Source organism: Lonchura striata, chromosome 14 (assembly GCF_046129695.1).
Source record: "Lonchura striata isolate bLonStr1 chromosome 14, bLonStr1.mat, whole genome shotgun sequence".
Taxonomy (NCBI): domain Eukaryota; kingdom Metazoa; phylum Chordata; class Aves; order Passeriformes; family Estrildidae; genus Lonchura; species Lonchura striata.
In genome coordinates, this window is record NC_134616.1 from 4,621,938 (window position 1) to 4,639,337 (window position 17,400).

At 41.7% G+C, this 17,400-nt stretch overlaps 1 protein-coding gene across 13 annotated transcripts in view; it reads left to right on the plus strand.

The window, feature by feature from the left end:
- The window catches only part of LOC110477800 (uncharacterized), an 84,602-nt gene that overhangs the window by 46,550 nt on the left and 20,652 nt on the right, over window positions 1–17,400 (plus strand). For 9 of the 13 annotated variants that reach the window (XM_077786490.1, XM_077786493.1, XM_077786485.1 and 6 more), the window contains 2 exons: window positions 2,487–2,587; window positions 4,195–4,279. In XM_077786490.1, the coding sequence (XP_077642616.1) occupies window positions 2,487–2,587; window positions 4,195–4,279 (186 nt within the window). Of the gene's footprint in view, window positions 1–2,486; window positions 2,598–4,194; window positions 4,284–17,400 lie in introns of all 13 variants that reach the window. The other 4 variants (XR_013340786.1, XR_013340788.1, XR_002466646.3 and 1 more) reach the window with 2 other exon arrangements.

The following is a 17,400-nucleotide window of genomic DNA, read 5'->3' on the forward strand; positions in this document are numbered from 1 at the left end:
CATCAGCATCACTTCACACACTTGGTTATGTAGGGGTTGGGGAAACAGCTTTTGCTATTGCCCCAAAATGCCTGTTTTCAACCAGCCTTTTGTCCATCATTCAGAGGTATCAGAGCATCTTTATCTTCCTTTTTAATCCCTGGTCCGTGCTGGAGCTGACAGAAGTGGAGTGCAGTGCCATGAGGCTCCCCCCTCATTAACACCTGGGTTGCTTCCCCCTTAATCCAGCTACTAGAACAGAGTGCAAAGTCTGTGTGATTTTTGTGTGATTATTTCTGTGTGATTCTTTCTTTGTTTATTTCTTTATTTTTAATGTGTTGCACAAATGCACACAAACATCTCCCAGGCCTCCCCCCCTTCCCATCAACTCCTCATCATGGCTTCTACTGGAAGTCAGGCAAAGTTATCTTTACTACTGTGAATTTTATCAACTTGAAATGTAGACAATTAAAAAGAAGTGGTTTCAGGCAGCAAGGTGGCCCTTGAGTGCCTCAGTCAAGTGTTGCATTTATGCACTGAACTTTTAATTTTTATTTTTTTTTTTACATTATTCTCTTGCACTTGTTGCTTTATGTGAGTCCATAGAGCAGAAAAAATGAACTATTGGGAGGAAATGTGCTGCTGGTGTGCAAAATGCTATCAAGTGGACAGAGATTTAGTGTTTCTCTGCCCACCCCTTCCAATCTTTTTGGATAATGAGTTGCCTTATTACATAAAGCAAATCCAGACCTAAAAAATGGTGGAAAAGTTCAAGTTTGAAAATCTGAGTACTCAGTGTGGGGGAAAACTCCACTCTTTAGAAGGTCTGTTACGTTTTCTTTGACTTACAAAGAGTTTCTCTATGGAGGTCAGTGTTGGGAGCATGGCTCTGTCCTGAGCATAATAAATCCATAAAATATAAACCCTGTAGTTATTTGAGAGCCACTGTGTCATTAACAGATGGACTTGATGGTCTTAGAGGCCCTTTCCAACCTAATAGGTTCTGTGATTAGCAGGACCCTTAGAGCCAGCAGTTTCAGCTGTGGGCACATAAATGTCCCGTGCCCAGAGGTGACCCCAGAGCAGGCGACCCCCTGGCAATGTTCTCCAGACCTTTCTCCTTTCTCCAGAAAGAAGCTTTTTCTCCAAGCTGATGCCAACCCTGCTGTCTTTTGCCAGCTCACTCTGTGCATTTCCTAATTTGTGCTATTTTGACCTTCTCCAGCAGAAGGTGTGGTAGTCCTTCAGTGAAGGGCTGTGGAAGTGCCCTCAGGTCCTCCTCCCTCAACCACAGAGTGCCCTGCATGAAAGGCTTCCTTTCCTTTGTCTAAAAATCAGGATTGCTTTGCTCTGTGCTGCCACATCCCCTGGCCAGCCAGCAGGCTCTTCTGGAGGTTTCTTGGATTCCATTAACATTTTGTTAATGAAATAGTGCTTTGTCAAAGAGTCTTGAAAACTTAAAAGGGTATTTAAGCTTCTTCCGTGAGTCAATACCATGTAATGTCAACATTACCACGACGGGATAATTCAGAGATGTCACACAAAGCTTGTGTTATGCCATTTGCAGTCTGGCAAAACAGCTCAGCATTTATGTTGTTTAATCCATCTTCAGAAATCTTTTGTTCTGAAAAAGTTTGGGATCAATCTTGTCAGTATTTACTGACACAAAGCTGATGTAAGTCACTGTGCTCCTATTGACTCCATCTGAGTTGTAACGATTTACCCCAGGCTCAAATTAAGCCCAAATTAGGCATATGAAAAACTCAATACCAAACTTTTAAGGAAGATGGAGCTGAATGGCACAGGTCTTGGAAATGAGAATGTGGATAGAAGTAGTTGGAGGAAACAGTTTGCAATGACCTGGGACAGCACAGACATCATTTGAGGAGATTTAAGGAAAAACAACAATTTCTAAAGCTTTGCACTGATGAAATAATATACTTCCCTGGCTAGAAAAGAGGAAATACAGAACTGGAGTTCATATCTGAGCACTGGCAGTGAGACTGGGGCCATAGGGACTGAATTCCACAGTGCACATGCTGCAGTGGCCTGGGCTCGTCACTGTCACAGCAATTCTGCTCAAGGTACACAAAACCTTTTTCCATTTCTCCTCCCTTTCTCTTTTTAGCAATTCTGTAATCATACCCACCACAGAAGGAAGCTGTTTCATCCTCCTGGACACTGCAGTGATGCTGTTTGTTTTACCTTTGTACTTTTTAATCCTTTTCCATTAAAGCTCTGTGTAATTGATGTATTTGAATGTAGTGAGCAGTGGCCTCAGCTTGCTTTGAAGAAAATAGACTGCCTTACTTCATCCTTGGCTGAATCCAAAATGCTTTCCGTGATTATTTCTTGGCTGTGTTAAATCTATTTCCCTTTCAGACTCCACAGATAGATGGGGTCAACTCCACAATGAAGGAATGTGAAGTTCTTTAAAAATTATTCACATATTTTGGTGGCAAATGTTTAGTGCTTCATTCACATGCAGGATTTTTGTTTCCAACCAGGCACTGTGGAAGCAGGCAGCATCCCAGACCTGTGGAGGAGCTCAGCAGGAGAACAAGTGGGGGAAAATATTCCCAATGTCACGCTGCTGCTGGTGGCTCAGGTATGCTGAGGTAATTTGCAGTTTCTTTGGGAGTAAGGGAGACTCTCTGGCTCGATTGCACACAGCAGGAAGAAAAATAGTGTGAGGTTCTTCATTTGTACCTTTTTTGCTGTTTTACAACCTGGGAAACATTCAGGGCATAAATCAATTGCTCTTTCAGCAAAGAGCCATGGAGATCTTGCAGCCTCCTTGCTCCAGGTGAGGTCAGCACAAGAGCAATGGGAGTGAGGATAAAACATGGACAAAAGGGAACACGGTGCAAAAGCAGGCTAGAAAGCCCTCTGAGAGCAGATTTGAGCACAGAGTGTGTTCCTTACAGTGAGAAAGGGCCTCAAAATGCTCAGCTCTTCTGGAGAGATGCCTTGTCCAAACTGGGCTGTACCTGGCTATGCACAGCACAAGAATAATTTGGCAGTTAAATTAAATTTTAGCCTTGTCTCACAGAACCCAGAATACTTGATCAGATGCTCTAAATGAATAATGCATTTGTAAGTAGAAAAATGTGAAAAACCCCACAAATGTTACGTGAGGAGCAGAATCAGACATAAAGTTTATGATCCATCTTGGCCTGCTGTTATAACCCAAACGTGGAGGGAGCACAGTGAACCTGAAACACCACAGTCAGCACTGCAGCAAAATGAGGCATGGCAATGGAGGGGATGTTGAAATTGAGGTTAAAACAAAACAAAACCAGAGACTACTAATAAAAAAGAAAAATTTGGTGTGGGGAGTAATGCAAGTGTATCTGTGAAGTGCCATTCAGGCACAGGCTGTCCCTAAGTCTTTACAGCTTTTAATAAAAATACTGTGTGAAGAAGAGGAGGCTGAGAAAGCAGTGCAGGATGATGTGCATTTTAGCATAGTATTTTAAAAAAAGGGGAAAAAGGTCCTTGGAGACAACAAAAACTGGAGAACTGTTACAGGTGGGAGAAACTGTGCAGAGGTGGCATTTGTGGCTGTGGTGTGGATGTTGGAAGAGGAGGATGTGGCCACATCAGGTGTGTGTTGGCAGTGGGAGCAGGGAGAGACCCTGCTAACCCAGGACAGTGGGGTTAAACCCCAGTGATGGCACTGCCTTCTCCCAGTAGCAAACAGGAGATTCCTTTGCAGATGCAGAGCTGCTACATCTCATAAAATCAGGTGTTACAGTGATTTAATCAAAATTGTTTTTAAAAATACCAAGTGCCTGATGCAAAGACTCTGCATATAATCCATAAAACCATTATGCTTCTCTTTCTCTTAATCCTTTTCTGATTTTTCTTACCCTTATTAATGATATTAAACATCTCTACCTGAACCTGCATCTTCTCTTGTCTCAGGTCTCCGCGTATAAATTTCAGACAACAATATTTCCTTCCTTCCTGGGTTTCTTGTGAAAATGATAAATTCTGAGGCCAGCAGCTCTGAATTATTCTGTGTTTAGACAGTGCCCATCCAAGCAGAGCCCTTATGTTATGCAGGGGCTTCCAGCTCTGATCATGGTAACTTCTGAACCAAGCAAAATATTCCCTCTCTATTGCATTAAATTGAGTAATTGAAAGAAATCAGTGGTTTTTGCTACTCCATGCTGTATTGAGCAAGTGTTTATTGTAGTTTCCTTGTTTCAGGCACAGGAACAGGGGCCTGTGGTGGTCCAGCTCGTTGGAAAGTTTTGTACAGAAACCAGGAGGATCTAACAGCTGGAGCTAATCCGTGAGTAAGTTTTCTGGAGGCCATTATGTCTCCCAGAGTTTGGAGGTTTTCTCTAAAGGAGACATTGCTCTGTGTGTGAGGGAGAGAGAAAGAGCATCGCCTCGAGGGCTTCAGTTATCACACTGCCTAAATATCCCTTATTTTCCCTCAGAGTCTTCTGAATATGAGATCCCACTACAGGTAGGTGAAGTGACCTCTTTGGGTTTGAATCTGCTCCTCTCTGGCGGATGCAAAGCTGCAGCTTTGAACAGGAGCCCCCTCCTGCTCTGTGCAAAGCTCTTTGAATTGCCCCTGATAGGCTTCTGAGGCTCCCCGGTTGTGTTTGAAACACTTTGAAGATGAATGCCCAGAATGAGGGAAACATGAAACAAAACTTACTCCCTTATGTCAGAGTGAGCAGCAGATTCCTCAAAGACCTGCAGCACAATGGTGCTCTTTGGTGGGTGAGAGGAAACGGGCTGTGGTTCACCAGCTTGTCAGAGCAGAGCAGAATGGCAAAGCAGGGCTGTGCTTTGGGTGGTAGAGCAGCAAAAGGAAGGTTCTGGGGGGCTCCAAAATATTCTGGCAGGACTTGTTTCAAGTTGGCTTTGTTGGGTCTCACTTGATGAAGGGAAATTTTTTATTATTAATTTTGCTTCCTCCAGGAGTTTGCTGTGTGTTCAAGGTGATAAACGTGCCACATCACCTTGAGGGGGAATGTTTTTCTCACCCCAGCTCCTTACACTCTCTGTACCCACCATAATCTTTTGGTACATTTTGGTGGTGACCACCCACAGTCCTAGGAGCTGGAGGGCCCTTGGGGGACTGGCACAGCTGGAGGAAGATTTTTGTTATTTGTCTTATTCTGTGACAATTGACATGAAAAAAACCATTAGTGTCTTTTTCAAACCTGATGGATCAGTTCTTCTGGCCCTAGTGTGTGATCCAAAAATTTTCATTAGCATCAGATGGATGAACCCATTTCTTTGAGGGGTTAATGGGCTTGTAATGCAAAAAAATTGAACTGGTATCTCAGGAGAGACTGGGTGTAGGAACAGAAGGGAAGGGAACAGGAAAACAGATTAAAAAAACACCAAGAGAGATTTGTTAATAGTGGTTGGAGATATTCTTCTCACCTGTCCTGTGTGACTGTTCAAATGCAGACGTGTGAACTTCTCTAAAGCAAATGAGGAAAAGCAGAACCCTTTGGGCCATAATTCTTTTCCATATGTGATAGATCCCTCTTCCTTCCAATCAATTAATTGCATCCTAAAAACATCTATTTCTCACCATTGACTTTAAAGGGATTTTAGATGAGTGGCTCAGATATAGCTGTCTACACAGTAAGTGATTAAAGTTGGGTTAGATGAGCTGGCAGACTACACGGGGTTTTTTTCTTCCTTCATGCCAACCCTAAATCAAAAGGCATCTCATCAGAGTATTATAAAATACAGCCTTCAGAGGGAGAGTTTTCTACTTCCATATTCTGGCATCTGAAGGGAGGAGGGAGACTCCCATCAATTTAGAGAGAGGTAAAGATTTCATCTCCCTCTAGAAATCATGGCCATAATGGGAAATTCAGACATTTATGAGATTTGCTTAGCCAAGGCAGAGCTGAGCATGTGGATGTTTCTGTTTGTAGTGTTGCAGCAAAAGCAGAATAAGAGACTATTTTTAGGGGTTATTTTCATTCTTTTTTCCCCTCTCTTTGATTAAGCTAATAACCCAACTTGTACCAGGGAAGGGGCAGACACAGTCTGTGTGACCTCACAAAATAAAACCCCTTATGAGCCCTGTGACTGCAAAATGGGGGTAAACTAGGAAATAGGGCTGATTGCAGGTGTTTATTCATGGGGAAACTTCCAAAGAAGCATTTACCAACACACCAGAGAGGAATTCTCACAAAAACCTCTTGCAAGTTGTGCCTGGTTTATGTTTCAATTTTAAAATTAGGTAAGGTTGTAAGAGGGATGAGCAAGTTACTGTCAATTGGTGAATACTTCCCTTGGAATTTAAAAGCTGGAAAACCTTGAATATTCTATAAATACCTTTTACAAACCATAAATATCCGTATATTTTAAGGCAGTGTGAATTCCAAGGACAAGAGAAAGCAGAGCAAGAACTGACTTAGTTTTAAATCAGAAAGGGACATGCATTTGTTTCCTCTTAATGTTAATTCCTCAACATAATGGGTAAAGTATCAAATTATTATTTAAACCCACAAATATAGTGCAGGTCCCTTTTCCCATCTCTAAGTAATGTTCTCCTGCCAAAGGATAGGCATGGCTGTATTTTTTCCTAATGGAATCTGCATAGCTTTGCCCTGATAGTCCACTGCTGAATATTGATGGTGCAATAATTGGCTCTTTATTGGTATATTGTGTTTTCTTGGAGATTTTTCAACTTCCTGCAGTAAATCCTTTTCGAATTTTACTCCTTTTATGGTTTGGTGTTTACAAAAGTTGACAATTCTGATGGCACAGCAGGACTGTGAATAAGACTCAGGATTTTGATTTGTTGTATGTCATGTGTTGGTAGCTGGTATCTCTCCTTTTATCTTTTTTAGTAGAAATATCTCAGTTGTTGCCATCTATATTTAGCAGGAGAACTCAATCTCTCTCCTCTATCTGTTTTCTCCTATTTGTCCCTGGCTTGAAGGGTTGGTGGCACTCAGTGGTGGATAAATGCAAGGAAATCTAATAATGCCTTTCTAATATACCCATTTATCTGCTATCATATTTTATTTTAACTCTTCATGCAACTGTGCAATCATTGCTCCATTGCTATAATTGGATTTCAAAGTATATTTGTGCTATTTAATTACATCTATAGCGTCTCTGTAAGTGCATTCAGAGCAATTAGTAATCTTCTACTTTTTAGTGGAATTATATTTTATATCAACTGTGCTCATTTTTCTCTTCAAGTTCTTCAACGCTTTTGCACCAGTTTTGCTTTTTACACTGGAATTTCTGGCATAAATAATCATTAAGGTTTTTTTTTTTCCTCCCCACTGTGAATGTGAACAGAGTCTAATCCAGCTTTCACTGGAGTCAATGGTAATCTTTTCATTTCCTTCAGTGAAAACTGGATCAAGTTAATAGATTGCAAATTGCATTCAGGGCAAAGTCACATCTTATAAATATAGAAATAGTTGTGTAGCAACTCCTGGGGTATTGATGAAAGGTGCAAAATTGATTGTTTCCATTTTTTCTTATGGGGGTTTTTATAGATTCTCTTATCCAACTTTATTAATTTTTTAGCTCGTAACTTATAGCATTGCAATAAAATTTAAAATATTAATTTTAACCTGTTTTTCATGACAAATTAAAAACTTTTCCATTTCAGGATTTTTGTGGGTGGTTCTAGAACTTTGCTTTCCAGACCCCGAGTTTATCTATTCATCTCCATTAATATGTTGAGAATGGGCATTTTTAAATTTTAAAAATATTTTTTCTTAATTTTTGATTGCAAACCAAATATTTGACGATTTTTTTTTGCCAGCTCTCTATGTCACTTCAGAGCTGTGTCAGTTTATGGACAGATTTAGTCCTCTTGCTGCTGAATATGAAAACCGGCAAGCACTTCCCTCTAAAACTGTAATTCCAGCAAATTACATTCCCAAGTAGGCAGAAATTTATGATGTTCACTTTTTCCAACATGTCAATTTTGCCAGTGTGGGGTGGTAACTATATGTACCAAGCAAGATCTTTATTTTTTTTAAAAAAACCAATTATTGCAACTGGCTCGTTAAGGAGTTATTTTTCTCTTCTGCACTGCTCCCACTCTGTTGATTAGAGGTTTGTTGCTTTGGTAATGTGCTTCTCCTCCAGGCTGTTAATGATTACAGACACCTCTTTAACCTGTAATTTTGGGGGAAGGTTATTGACAAGGTGAGATGACAACAATTGTAATTGTTTCTATGGCTTAGATTTGTCCTTCATCTTTGCTGGCCACGTGTCAGGGCTCGGGATTTAGAGTGAAAGTGGAGCTGATGCCCAGGATTAGAGACACTTTCTTGTGCTATTTATTCCCAAATCATGCCAGTTCACGAGGTTAGAAAGAGCACTGTGAAGGAGGATAAATTGTTGTTTAATTCTTAATGAAACATCAATGCAAATGGTGCCTATCCCATCCCCAGCAGAAGGTGACTTTGGTAGGTTGAGGATGGAGCCCCTTGGATCTCCAAGGAGAGATGCTCATCCTGGTTTGATTTTAGAACCTCAGGAACCTTTGTGAGCTGCAGCATCTTCAGCTTCAGAAGGCAGGATAAAAATTATTTCTTCTTCCAGCCTTTTGATTGAAAAGAGAGACATCGAACCATTTGTATTGGAGATTTTATGTTTCCAGCATAGGGAAATTGTTTATGAGCCTTAAATGGAAGAAAAGCCCTTAACTATGATAATAGTTATAATTATAATAGTTATAACTATGTAATAGCTATATAGTTACTATATAACAGAAATTAATAGTCATTTCATTACTAATTATGTGAATGGAGCAGCAGGAGCACCCATGCACCTGAAATTCAAGCCTTGAATTCTGCAGGTATTTGCATGTTGTGAGAGGTGCCTCACCACTACTGGCAGCCACATTCCCATATCACAGGGCACTCCTCATCAGAGGCTGGGTTTTTCCAGTGGATGCCTTTAAGCACATTGCACTGAAATTTTGTCAAAGAATGACTGGTGTTTTGCCACTTTAAAACCATGGAAACGTGACAATGTTCTTTTAGAAATGACTCTGGGAATTAATTGCAAATGACTTATTAATGAAACGAATATTCAGCTGTCACTGGAACCAAACTCCACGATAAGCTTAATGATTATTTTTTGAGAAAACACTTTTGTGTTTGTTTGATCTGCCTCGTGTTAACAGCAGTAGGAAAGGAGGGAAGCATTTGGTGTCGGAGTGGAAACTTGAAACTGGCAAAAGGGAGAGGAAAAACATCAGCCAATGACTGGGAAAGAGGTGAGAAGCCCAAAGAAAGAGCAGATCCCTAACAATTTTGTTGGAAAGCTGCTCCCCCAGGCATGCCTGGCTGAGTAATAAGGGTTAGATCTGGGGACAACCTGGGGAATCTGGAATGGAAGCGTTTTATAGCAACATTAATTTCATCACATTCCATGTCTGGAAAATGAGCATGAAAGGATTTGCCTCATATGGGGTGGGTAAATGTTTGCAAACTGCAGAGACACTCTCAAATGAATGTGAAATATCAGCTGTAGCTCTGCAAATGACAATAAAATAAATGTTTCGTGCACTCTTCATGGCTGTGGCACTGGTCTGGGATGCACTACCAAACTTCCCTGCCCAGAGCTGTGTGCTGCCCCACGGACCTTCCCAGTGCCCATGGGCCACCCAAGGGAGATCCTTCCCCAGGCAGCTGGCTGAAGCCATGCATTTTTCCAGGAGTTCTCCTTTGCAAGGGCCAGCTATAAATAGGTAATAAAGCTTTTCCACGGCTGCTGTTTACAAGAGCAGGAACACGGGGCAGGACACGAGCGCGGCGGATCCGCCCGCCTCAGGAACGCATCTCAGGTGTCCTTCTGCTGGTGCTGCTGAATTATTTACCACTCAGCAAGCGTGTGCCTGCGTGAGATATTGAAAGGAGGGAATCTGAGGTGAAACCCCATCCATTTACCCAGAGCTGACACTGGAATATTCATTATCACATTAAATGCAACCACAGTGAAAATGAAGGCTTCCGTTGATTATGTGCTTGCATAAAAGGCTTCTTTGGTGGCAGGCCCATGTGCCAGAGATGTGAATATAAAATCAAGTAAGTGGAAACCATTTTTTTTATGGTAAATTTGCCTTCTTGGAAGTTATGAGACTTGGCAGGTTTAAATTATGTTTTAAACCTGCTGTAGATTATGTGATTTTTTTTAACTGGCCACAAGCAATATGAGAGGAACACACACCACCCCAATCCCAGCCACATGCCTGAGCCAGGATTTCCAATGCAAATAAAAAAGAAATGCAGATTTTATATGCAGGGAATGGTGCATATTTATCTCAGTTCAGTGTCGGTTTGGGAGGGTTGGTGGGGAGGTCTCCTCTTCCCAAGTGCTGGATCTGCACTCACCTGCCTTTCCCTGTTCCTCTTCATCCCAAGTTTGTGCTAGAGCACAGCTTAGAGAGGGGATTGAAAGAGCCCATTGGATTTATGGTTGTGGAAAAGTACAGGAGAATACATAGGATTGGCCAAAAAAAGGCATGTGGTTTTTTTCCCATCCATCCATCCATCCATCCATCCATCCATCCATCCATCCATCCATCCATCCATCCATCCATCCATCCCTCCTTCCATCCCTCCTTCCATCCATCCTTCCATCTTGTGCTTGCTCCCTTCCTGTCTTCCCCTTCCACCAAGGATCCAGTTGAATTAAAAGCTCAATTAAATCTTCTCTGGGAGGCAGAAGAAAACTTAGAGATGCTGAGATGAAGCAGCTCCACGTGATGAAAGGCCACCTCTGGAGCAGGCTGTCCCACTGAGAAGCAGGAGGGCTGGAGGCTCTGGGTCACTTAGGGCTAAAAATGAGCTCCCAGGAAAACTGGCACAGCGAGGGCTGGGGTTGGTGGCCATGGGCATGTACAGGGGTGTGAGAACAAAACCTATTTCTGTTGGTGCTGAGAACAAGGATTCGCCCACAATTAGTAATTTATTGAAAGGTGTGACTGATTGCATCATCACAAGTAATTAAAAAATAGAAAAAGAAAAAATCTGTGTTCTCCATCCCATAATACTTACAAGAGACTTTCTAATTTGGCAAACAACAGGTAAGAAACAGGATGATCAGCAACTAGATTTGTCTGGTCAAAGATGGAGATGGATAAATCTTGATTTGGAGCATGATTAAAGTGAAGCCATCATCTTTCAAGAAATCATCGGCTTTTTTTCTGGGAATCTGAGAGATACTTTGTGGCACATTCTTCCCTTTCTGTATCCTGTTTTCATCTGCAATTGGAAATGTATTTTGTGAGAGAAAATAAAACAAACATCCAGTAGATACAAAAGCACCAAGAACCTTCAGCTTTGGCTAATCCCTGCAGACAGCACAGAGAGAAACAAAATGTTCTGTAGCTATAACTGAGAGACAGAAAAAAATCTGTGTTTAATAAACATTTAAAGGAAGAATTACACGTGCCACAAATCCCCTTTTATATTGCACTTAAAATCTCCTTACCTGCCCTTTAGTTTTCATGGTTTTCCTTATCTTCAGTGTCACTTAATCATATTTCAACAGGATTTGCTTCCTTGCTGCCCATCTGCTCTTCCTTTCTAGTGCAGCATTAATGCCACAACACCATCCCAGTAGCTCCCTTCTATGCCACTTTGATGTCAGGCACCCAGGGATTCAGGATTTTTTATTCAGGTTCAGACAGAAAAGAAAAATACCAGGTTTGGAGGAGTGACAGATCCTGATTTCAAATGGAAATGTTCAGAGCAGGGCGGGGATGAAGGGGCAGTGAACAAAACTTGGATTCCTGTGGATGTGAAATGTTGGGATCCAGTGGTGGTCTGTGCTGCTGCTGGCCATGGGGAGCTTCTCCTGGCCCTGGGGAGATGCAGGCACTGCTCTGCTTTGAGTCTGTGCTAAAGAAGGATCATCCTCTGAGGATATTCACAAAATTAATTAATGAGTGCAGAGGGCAAGGCTGGGTTCATCCCTGGACACCCACCTGGCTTGTGTGGGCTGCCCAGTTGGATCTGTGTTGGCTGAGTTAGAGCCATCATTTGGAGAGTCTTCATGTGGTTTATTAACCCTAAAAGCATTGGATTAGTAATCTTTGTATTTATACTTTTCTTATTTTCTGAGTTAAGGAAGACGTTGTGTATTGTGTCTCAACAGTTCAGGAGCAGAATGGTGTGGGAAGGGCTCCTGGAAAGGGGAGAATGTTTTTCTTTAGTGTTGACAGGAGCTCTCCCAGTAAAAGTTATGTGCTGCTTTTTGCACTAAAAAATGTGAAAAAAAAATTATAGAAATCCATTCTAATTCCTAATATAATTGTAAATTAGTCCTTAGGTCATTGATGGGAACAGGTCTGTGGTACAGCTGGGGATGTAATTCTCTCTCACACCACTACCTTTGCTGGACATTAAGCTTTTATAATAATTCATAAAAATCCCTTTTTTTAAAGCTGACGCCTGCAGTGATCAGTACTTGAACCTCTATTCTTGAAACTTTTTGAAACTAAATATGACTTACAAGAAAGTTAATCCAAAGTTCAGTCAATCCAAATTCTGAGGTGTTAGTGCCAGCAGCAGTCACTCTTGATATCTCCAATTAATATTTGCCTCAGATGTCAGGAAGCAGAGCAGGGCTTGGTTGGCTGCAGAATTCCAGAAATTCCTCTGTCCCTGAGTGGGGATCAGGCACAAATGATGCTCATTCATGCTCGGTGCAGGAAAGACAAAATACATCAGGAACTGGGTGTGCTAAAGCAGTGCCAGAGGCTCTGCCCTTCCCCTCCTGGGACACGGCTCTGGACTTGCTCCCTGCTCAGGCTGGGGTGGCCTCAGCTGGTTTTGGTGGGAACAAACTGAAATGAGCTGAGGCCACCCCAGTCCTGCCAAGGCAAGGTGCCCAGGAGGTGACAGGGGACAGAGGGACACCTGGGACAGACCTTAAGGACAAGTTTAGAAAGAAAAGGTGGCTTGGAGGAAGATGAAAGTGCTTTTCTTCAGGACACGGAGGTGACAGAGAGAAGAAGGCAGAAGCAGGTGAGGAAGCTGAAGTAGAGGTTGCAGCTGAGGCTGAGACCTTGAACAATGAGAGGAAGGGGTTTGTTCCACCTTGGTTTGGTCGATGAATGTTTGGTGAAGCACAGATTGATTATCTGGAGGAGGAGGTTTGAAGAGGAAACACGAGGCAGATGTCTGAGGCAGAGGAGAAACCACCAGAAGCTTGGTCATGGGCCTGGCACAAATGAAAGGGTTAGAAAAGGAGGGGTGGCTCCAGCAGTAGAAACAGGAATTAGCAAAAAAAAAAAGGAAAATTAAAACCACTCAGAACCACATGGAAAGCATTGTTTATTGTTATTATTAATTTTTGTTAGTATCATTATTACTATTATTGTATTAACTAAAGGCTGACTTGAATCTTACAAACAGCTTCTGTCAGAAAAGGAGAAAACAAGTTTTAAATGTTGACTTTTAATTTTACCCTGTTTATTAGGGGCCATTAGTTCTGTTTTACTAATATCTTGTAAGTAAACAGAGTGAGGAAATTCAGTGGGATAGAGATGATAAAGATGATGAACCACTGAAATTTGGTTCCACACTGGGCATATAAGGGAGAAAAGAATGCCAATTAATGAATTACTAAAAGAGAAACACAACTAGAAGTAATAATAATCATTCTCTATTATTTATGGTTGATTTTAGAAGAGAGAGAGTTCATTTTTATCCCAGAGCAGTTGACATGAGTGCTGAAGGAAGAGAAAAAACCCTTTAACCAAGCAGAAATTTCAGTTGTGAGCTGTTAAAGCAAGTCAAGCTGAATATTGAGGAAAATTCAAAAAGATAAAAATTACTTCAATTTGGTAGTTCTTCACTGGTTCTGCAGTTTGGCAGCTGTCAACATCTCAAAATATCATCTCACCCAAACTGTTGAAAGAAAGAAACCCTTTGATTTTTCCCTTGAGACTCCCAAGCTGAAAATGGACTCTTTGTAGTCTCAGCCTCATTTCAGACAGTTTTTTTTTTAAAAAACATTCTTGCTGGCAGAAACAACTAATTCATAAATAGACTCTCTGTTAATTAAATAAGTTTTATCATTTTAACTTGCCTTTTAAAATGAAAAAGAAAGTAAATCTCTAACATTTCCTGCTTTATTATGAATCTTAAGGGACTAAGCATCACATTTCTTGCATCATTAATAATGCAAATTAGTTTTTGTTTGCATCTCCTATAAGTTTATAGTTAGAAGTAAATATTTAATGCGCAGATCTGGGAAATCAAATCATGGCTAGTAGAAATTTTCCCTTAGAGTTATTGAAAGGTAATGTAAGAAAGATGGGAGGCACTGTGGTTTCTGTTTATTTAACCTTTCTTGCTCTTGCTTTCCTTTCAGTAGAACTCTTTGTGACTTGTCATTAAACACTTCTCTATTCCTGCAGTATCTGTTTTTATTATCTTTACAGTAGCCACAGAATTCAGCGTTTAATGTCATTTAAAGGAGAGGTTAAGCACATCTGTAGCCTACTTAGGGCTATAAGGATTGTAGTTTTGGTCCTGATTATTGGCAAGAAAACCAGGTGATTATTTCTAATAATATTTAAAAACTTATTGATTTTTGTAGCAGTTTTTCTCTGTTTGCTTAATGAGGCAATGACCAAATCAGATTAAACTTTGTCCAGGGCCTTTACATTGTGCACAGAAATGCTGTGGGAGGGTAAAATATTATTTGTTAGCACAGTGAATTTAGTGAATATACCCCATATTGGACTCCCCCCCACCCCTTTTTTTCCACAAAATTCTTGCAAATATTGTACCACCCTCCATATGAAATGCCTGTAGGAATGAGATAATTGCAGACAAATTACAGCTGTTTCCCTGCCACATCTGGGCTTTCTGCAGTGACTCTTCTTGTGTGTGTGGTGGATAACAAAAATAATAAGTATCCTATTATTTTGGGCGTGAAATCTGATAGTGAAAAACACACCAGGGAGAATTCTTCGGTGATAAAAATTTAAATAGACCCATTTATCAATATGACAGAGATTTGACCTGAAAGTTAAAGTGTTTGGAAGTTAAGTGGGGCTGTATAAAGAAAGTTGAGGCTGCGCTACAGATAGACCGTGGGGTTTGTAAGTTATTAAATCAAAATAAAAGCTATTGACAAAACAATAAATTGCCTGGATCACCCCATCTAATAGGTTCTGGGAGCACTAAATACATTCTCCACAGTGCAGATGTGTGAAGCCTTTTCCTTTCTCACACTTTTGTTCTTCTCCTTGAAAACATTTGCACTGTGGTTGGTTTTGTAACAGACTTGGCACCAAATTGGGCCTGGGGATGCTTTGCCAGGGAACTGGCTCTGAGCAGTGGTGGGAAGCAGGAGCAGGGGCATTGCTCTGCTACCAACAGGATTGTTGGACTTTGCAGGTGGACTCTGGGGGATTAAAATAATAATAATAATAAACCTAATATCTTTACTGGGAGAGGTATTTTGCTAATATATTCTAGGCAGAGAGCACTGCAGTGCTCTTTGCTCTCCTCAGCACCATTTCCATGCTGGAAATCCATGGGATTCAGAGGGGGAGCAGCATCTGGCAGTCCCTTCCAGCAGGGGTGCTTTGGGAAGCAGTTAATGCCACCTCCTCATGTCACCCCCTAAACCTTTCAGGGTGACCAGCACCTTCCTGGGAGAGGGGCTGAGCTTGCCCGTGGAGGGGAAGGAAAATACCTGTGGGACCAAGTGGGATGGGAAGGTTGGCAGTGGGTGGTGGGGCAGCTCTTCACCCCCGGAGTCATCAGCTGGGCCCTGCTTTTCCTAATTCCACAGGACTGGGGGTGAGCACCCCCTACCCCCAGCCTCCCTGCCGAGGAGGGAATGAGGCTGGCTCTGTTTGCCTAGAAAATGACACAGATTTGAGACTATTTCCCCTCCTGCAGATTCCTCTGTTGAGAGGAGCATGGAAGACATTACTATTTATAGTGCACAGTACGTGTGCCCAGCGGGACATCCCCCAGCAAACGTCCTACCAGTCTGGAGGTGGGATGCTTTCCATCTCCCTGGCCCCGGGATGGCCTGTCCCCTCTCCCAGGGAGGTGGGAAATCACACAGGGACACCACCCATCACCCTCAGCTCTGCCTGTCTCTCTCTTCTGCTGAGATGAGATGAGATGAGATGAGATGCTCACCCCCTGCCACGAGCGCGAGGCTCGGAGGCAAAGCAAGTTTTCAGCACAAATGCAAGTTTTAAAAGAGGGAAAGGGCCTCAAAAGCTGAAGGTATAGGGGGGCTGCAGAGCGTCTGCAGAGTCTGGTTTGGGGATGGGCAGCTTGTCTGTGCGTGGGAAATGAAGATGGAAACTTGGTTTAACTAAAAGGGTTTGGGGTTTTCAGGGGGATGAGGACCAGCAGTGGGACCTGGGATCTGTCACTGCCACTCCCTGCCTGACCACCTGGGTGTTCCTGTATGGGTTTGGGATATCAGAACCTCTTCATCTAAACTTAATCTTGATATGGAAAAGATAGCTGACAATGGCAATAAAAATAACAGTAAGCAGTTGGAAAGGCCCAGCTCAAATCATGCTCTGTCAACAGCTTTGCAATCTGTATAAATATGAGAGGAAAGACAAACAGCTGTGATTTCTCTTTAAGAATGTGAGTATCCATTGTCATATATTTAAATGAGGATGTTTTACTTGTACTGTATGTAAATTCCTCCTTGGCAAATAACCCATGTCCACTAATGTATGTGTATTTTGGGTCTGTATAGTTTGGGTCTCTGTGAAATACAATGAAATTTGATAGCACACAGAAATACTTCCATGGAATGTCAAATTTTTTGTGTGTGCTTCTCACATATCCATAAATGAGTTTACACATTTCTAATTACTCATTCAAAAAGAGACTTTACAGCACTTTTAAAGGAGAGCCAATTTTTTCCCTACTGTGTTCTGTTTTTACAGCTTGTGGAAAGCTTATTTAACGAAAGTTTAAGTAATCAGCGAAAGTCATTTCTGAGCAAAGACTGACAGATATGAAGCCTCTTTTCACACTTCATAAGAGGTGGAGAGGGTAGCCATAAAATTTACAGCTGAATAGTACTCTGTTCAGCTTAAGTTATAGAATTATTAGTGTTCCAGGCATGTGAGAGGTTTTAGGGAGATGAAGTATTTAAAGTGATGCTCTATGTTTTGTGTAGCTGAGCTCTGAGTGCAATTCTAAGAACAGCCCACCCTTCCAAAGGCAGCGACCTGCACGTCCCATGGGGCTGATGTTGTGCTAAAAATATGTGTTTGCAGCTAACTGAGCTTCATGATATATTAATAAAACCCCAGCAATGTGTTCCCTTTGCAGAGATTCACCTCTGGCTATGAAAGTATGAATTTCTGGGATATGGAAATGTGTGCACAGGGTGTGTGGGTGGGGAAGGAGTGGGGAGGGAGGTGGCACTGTCAGCATCTCT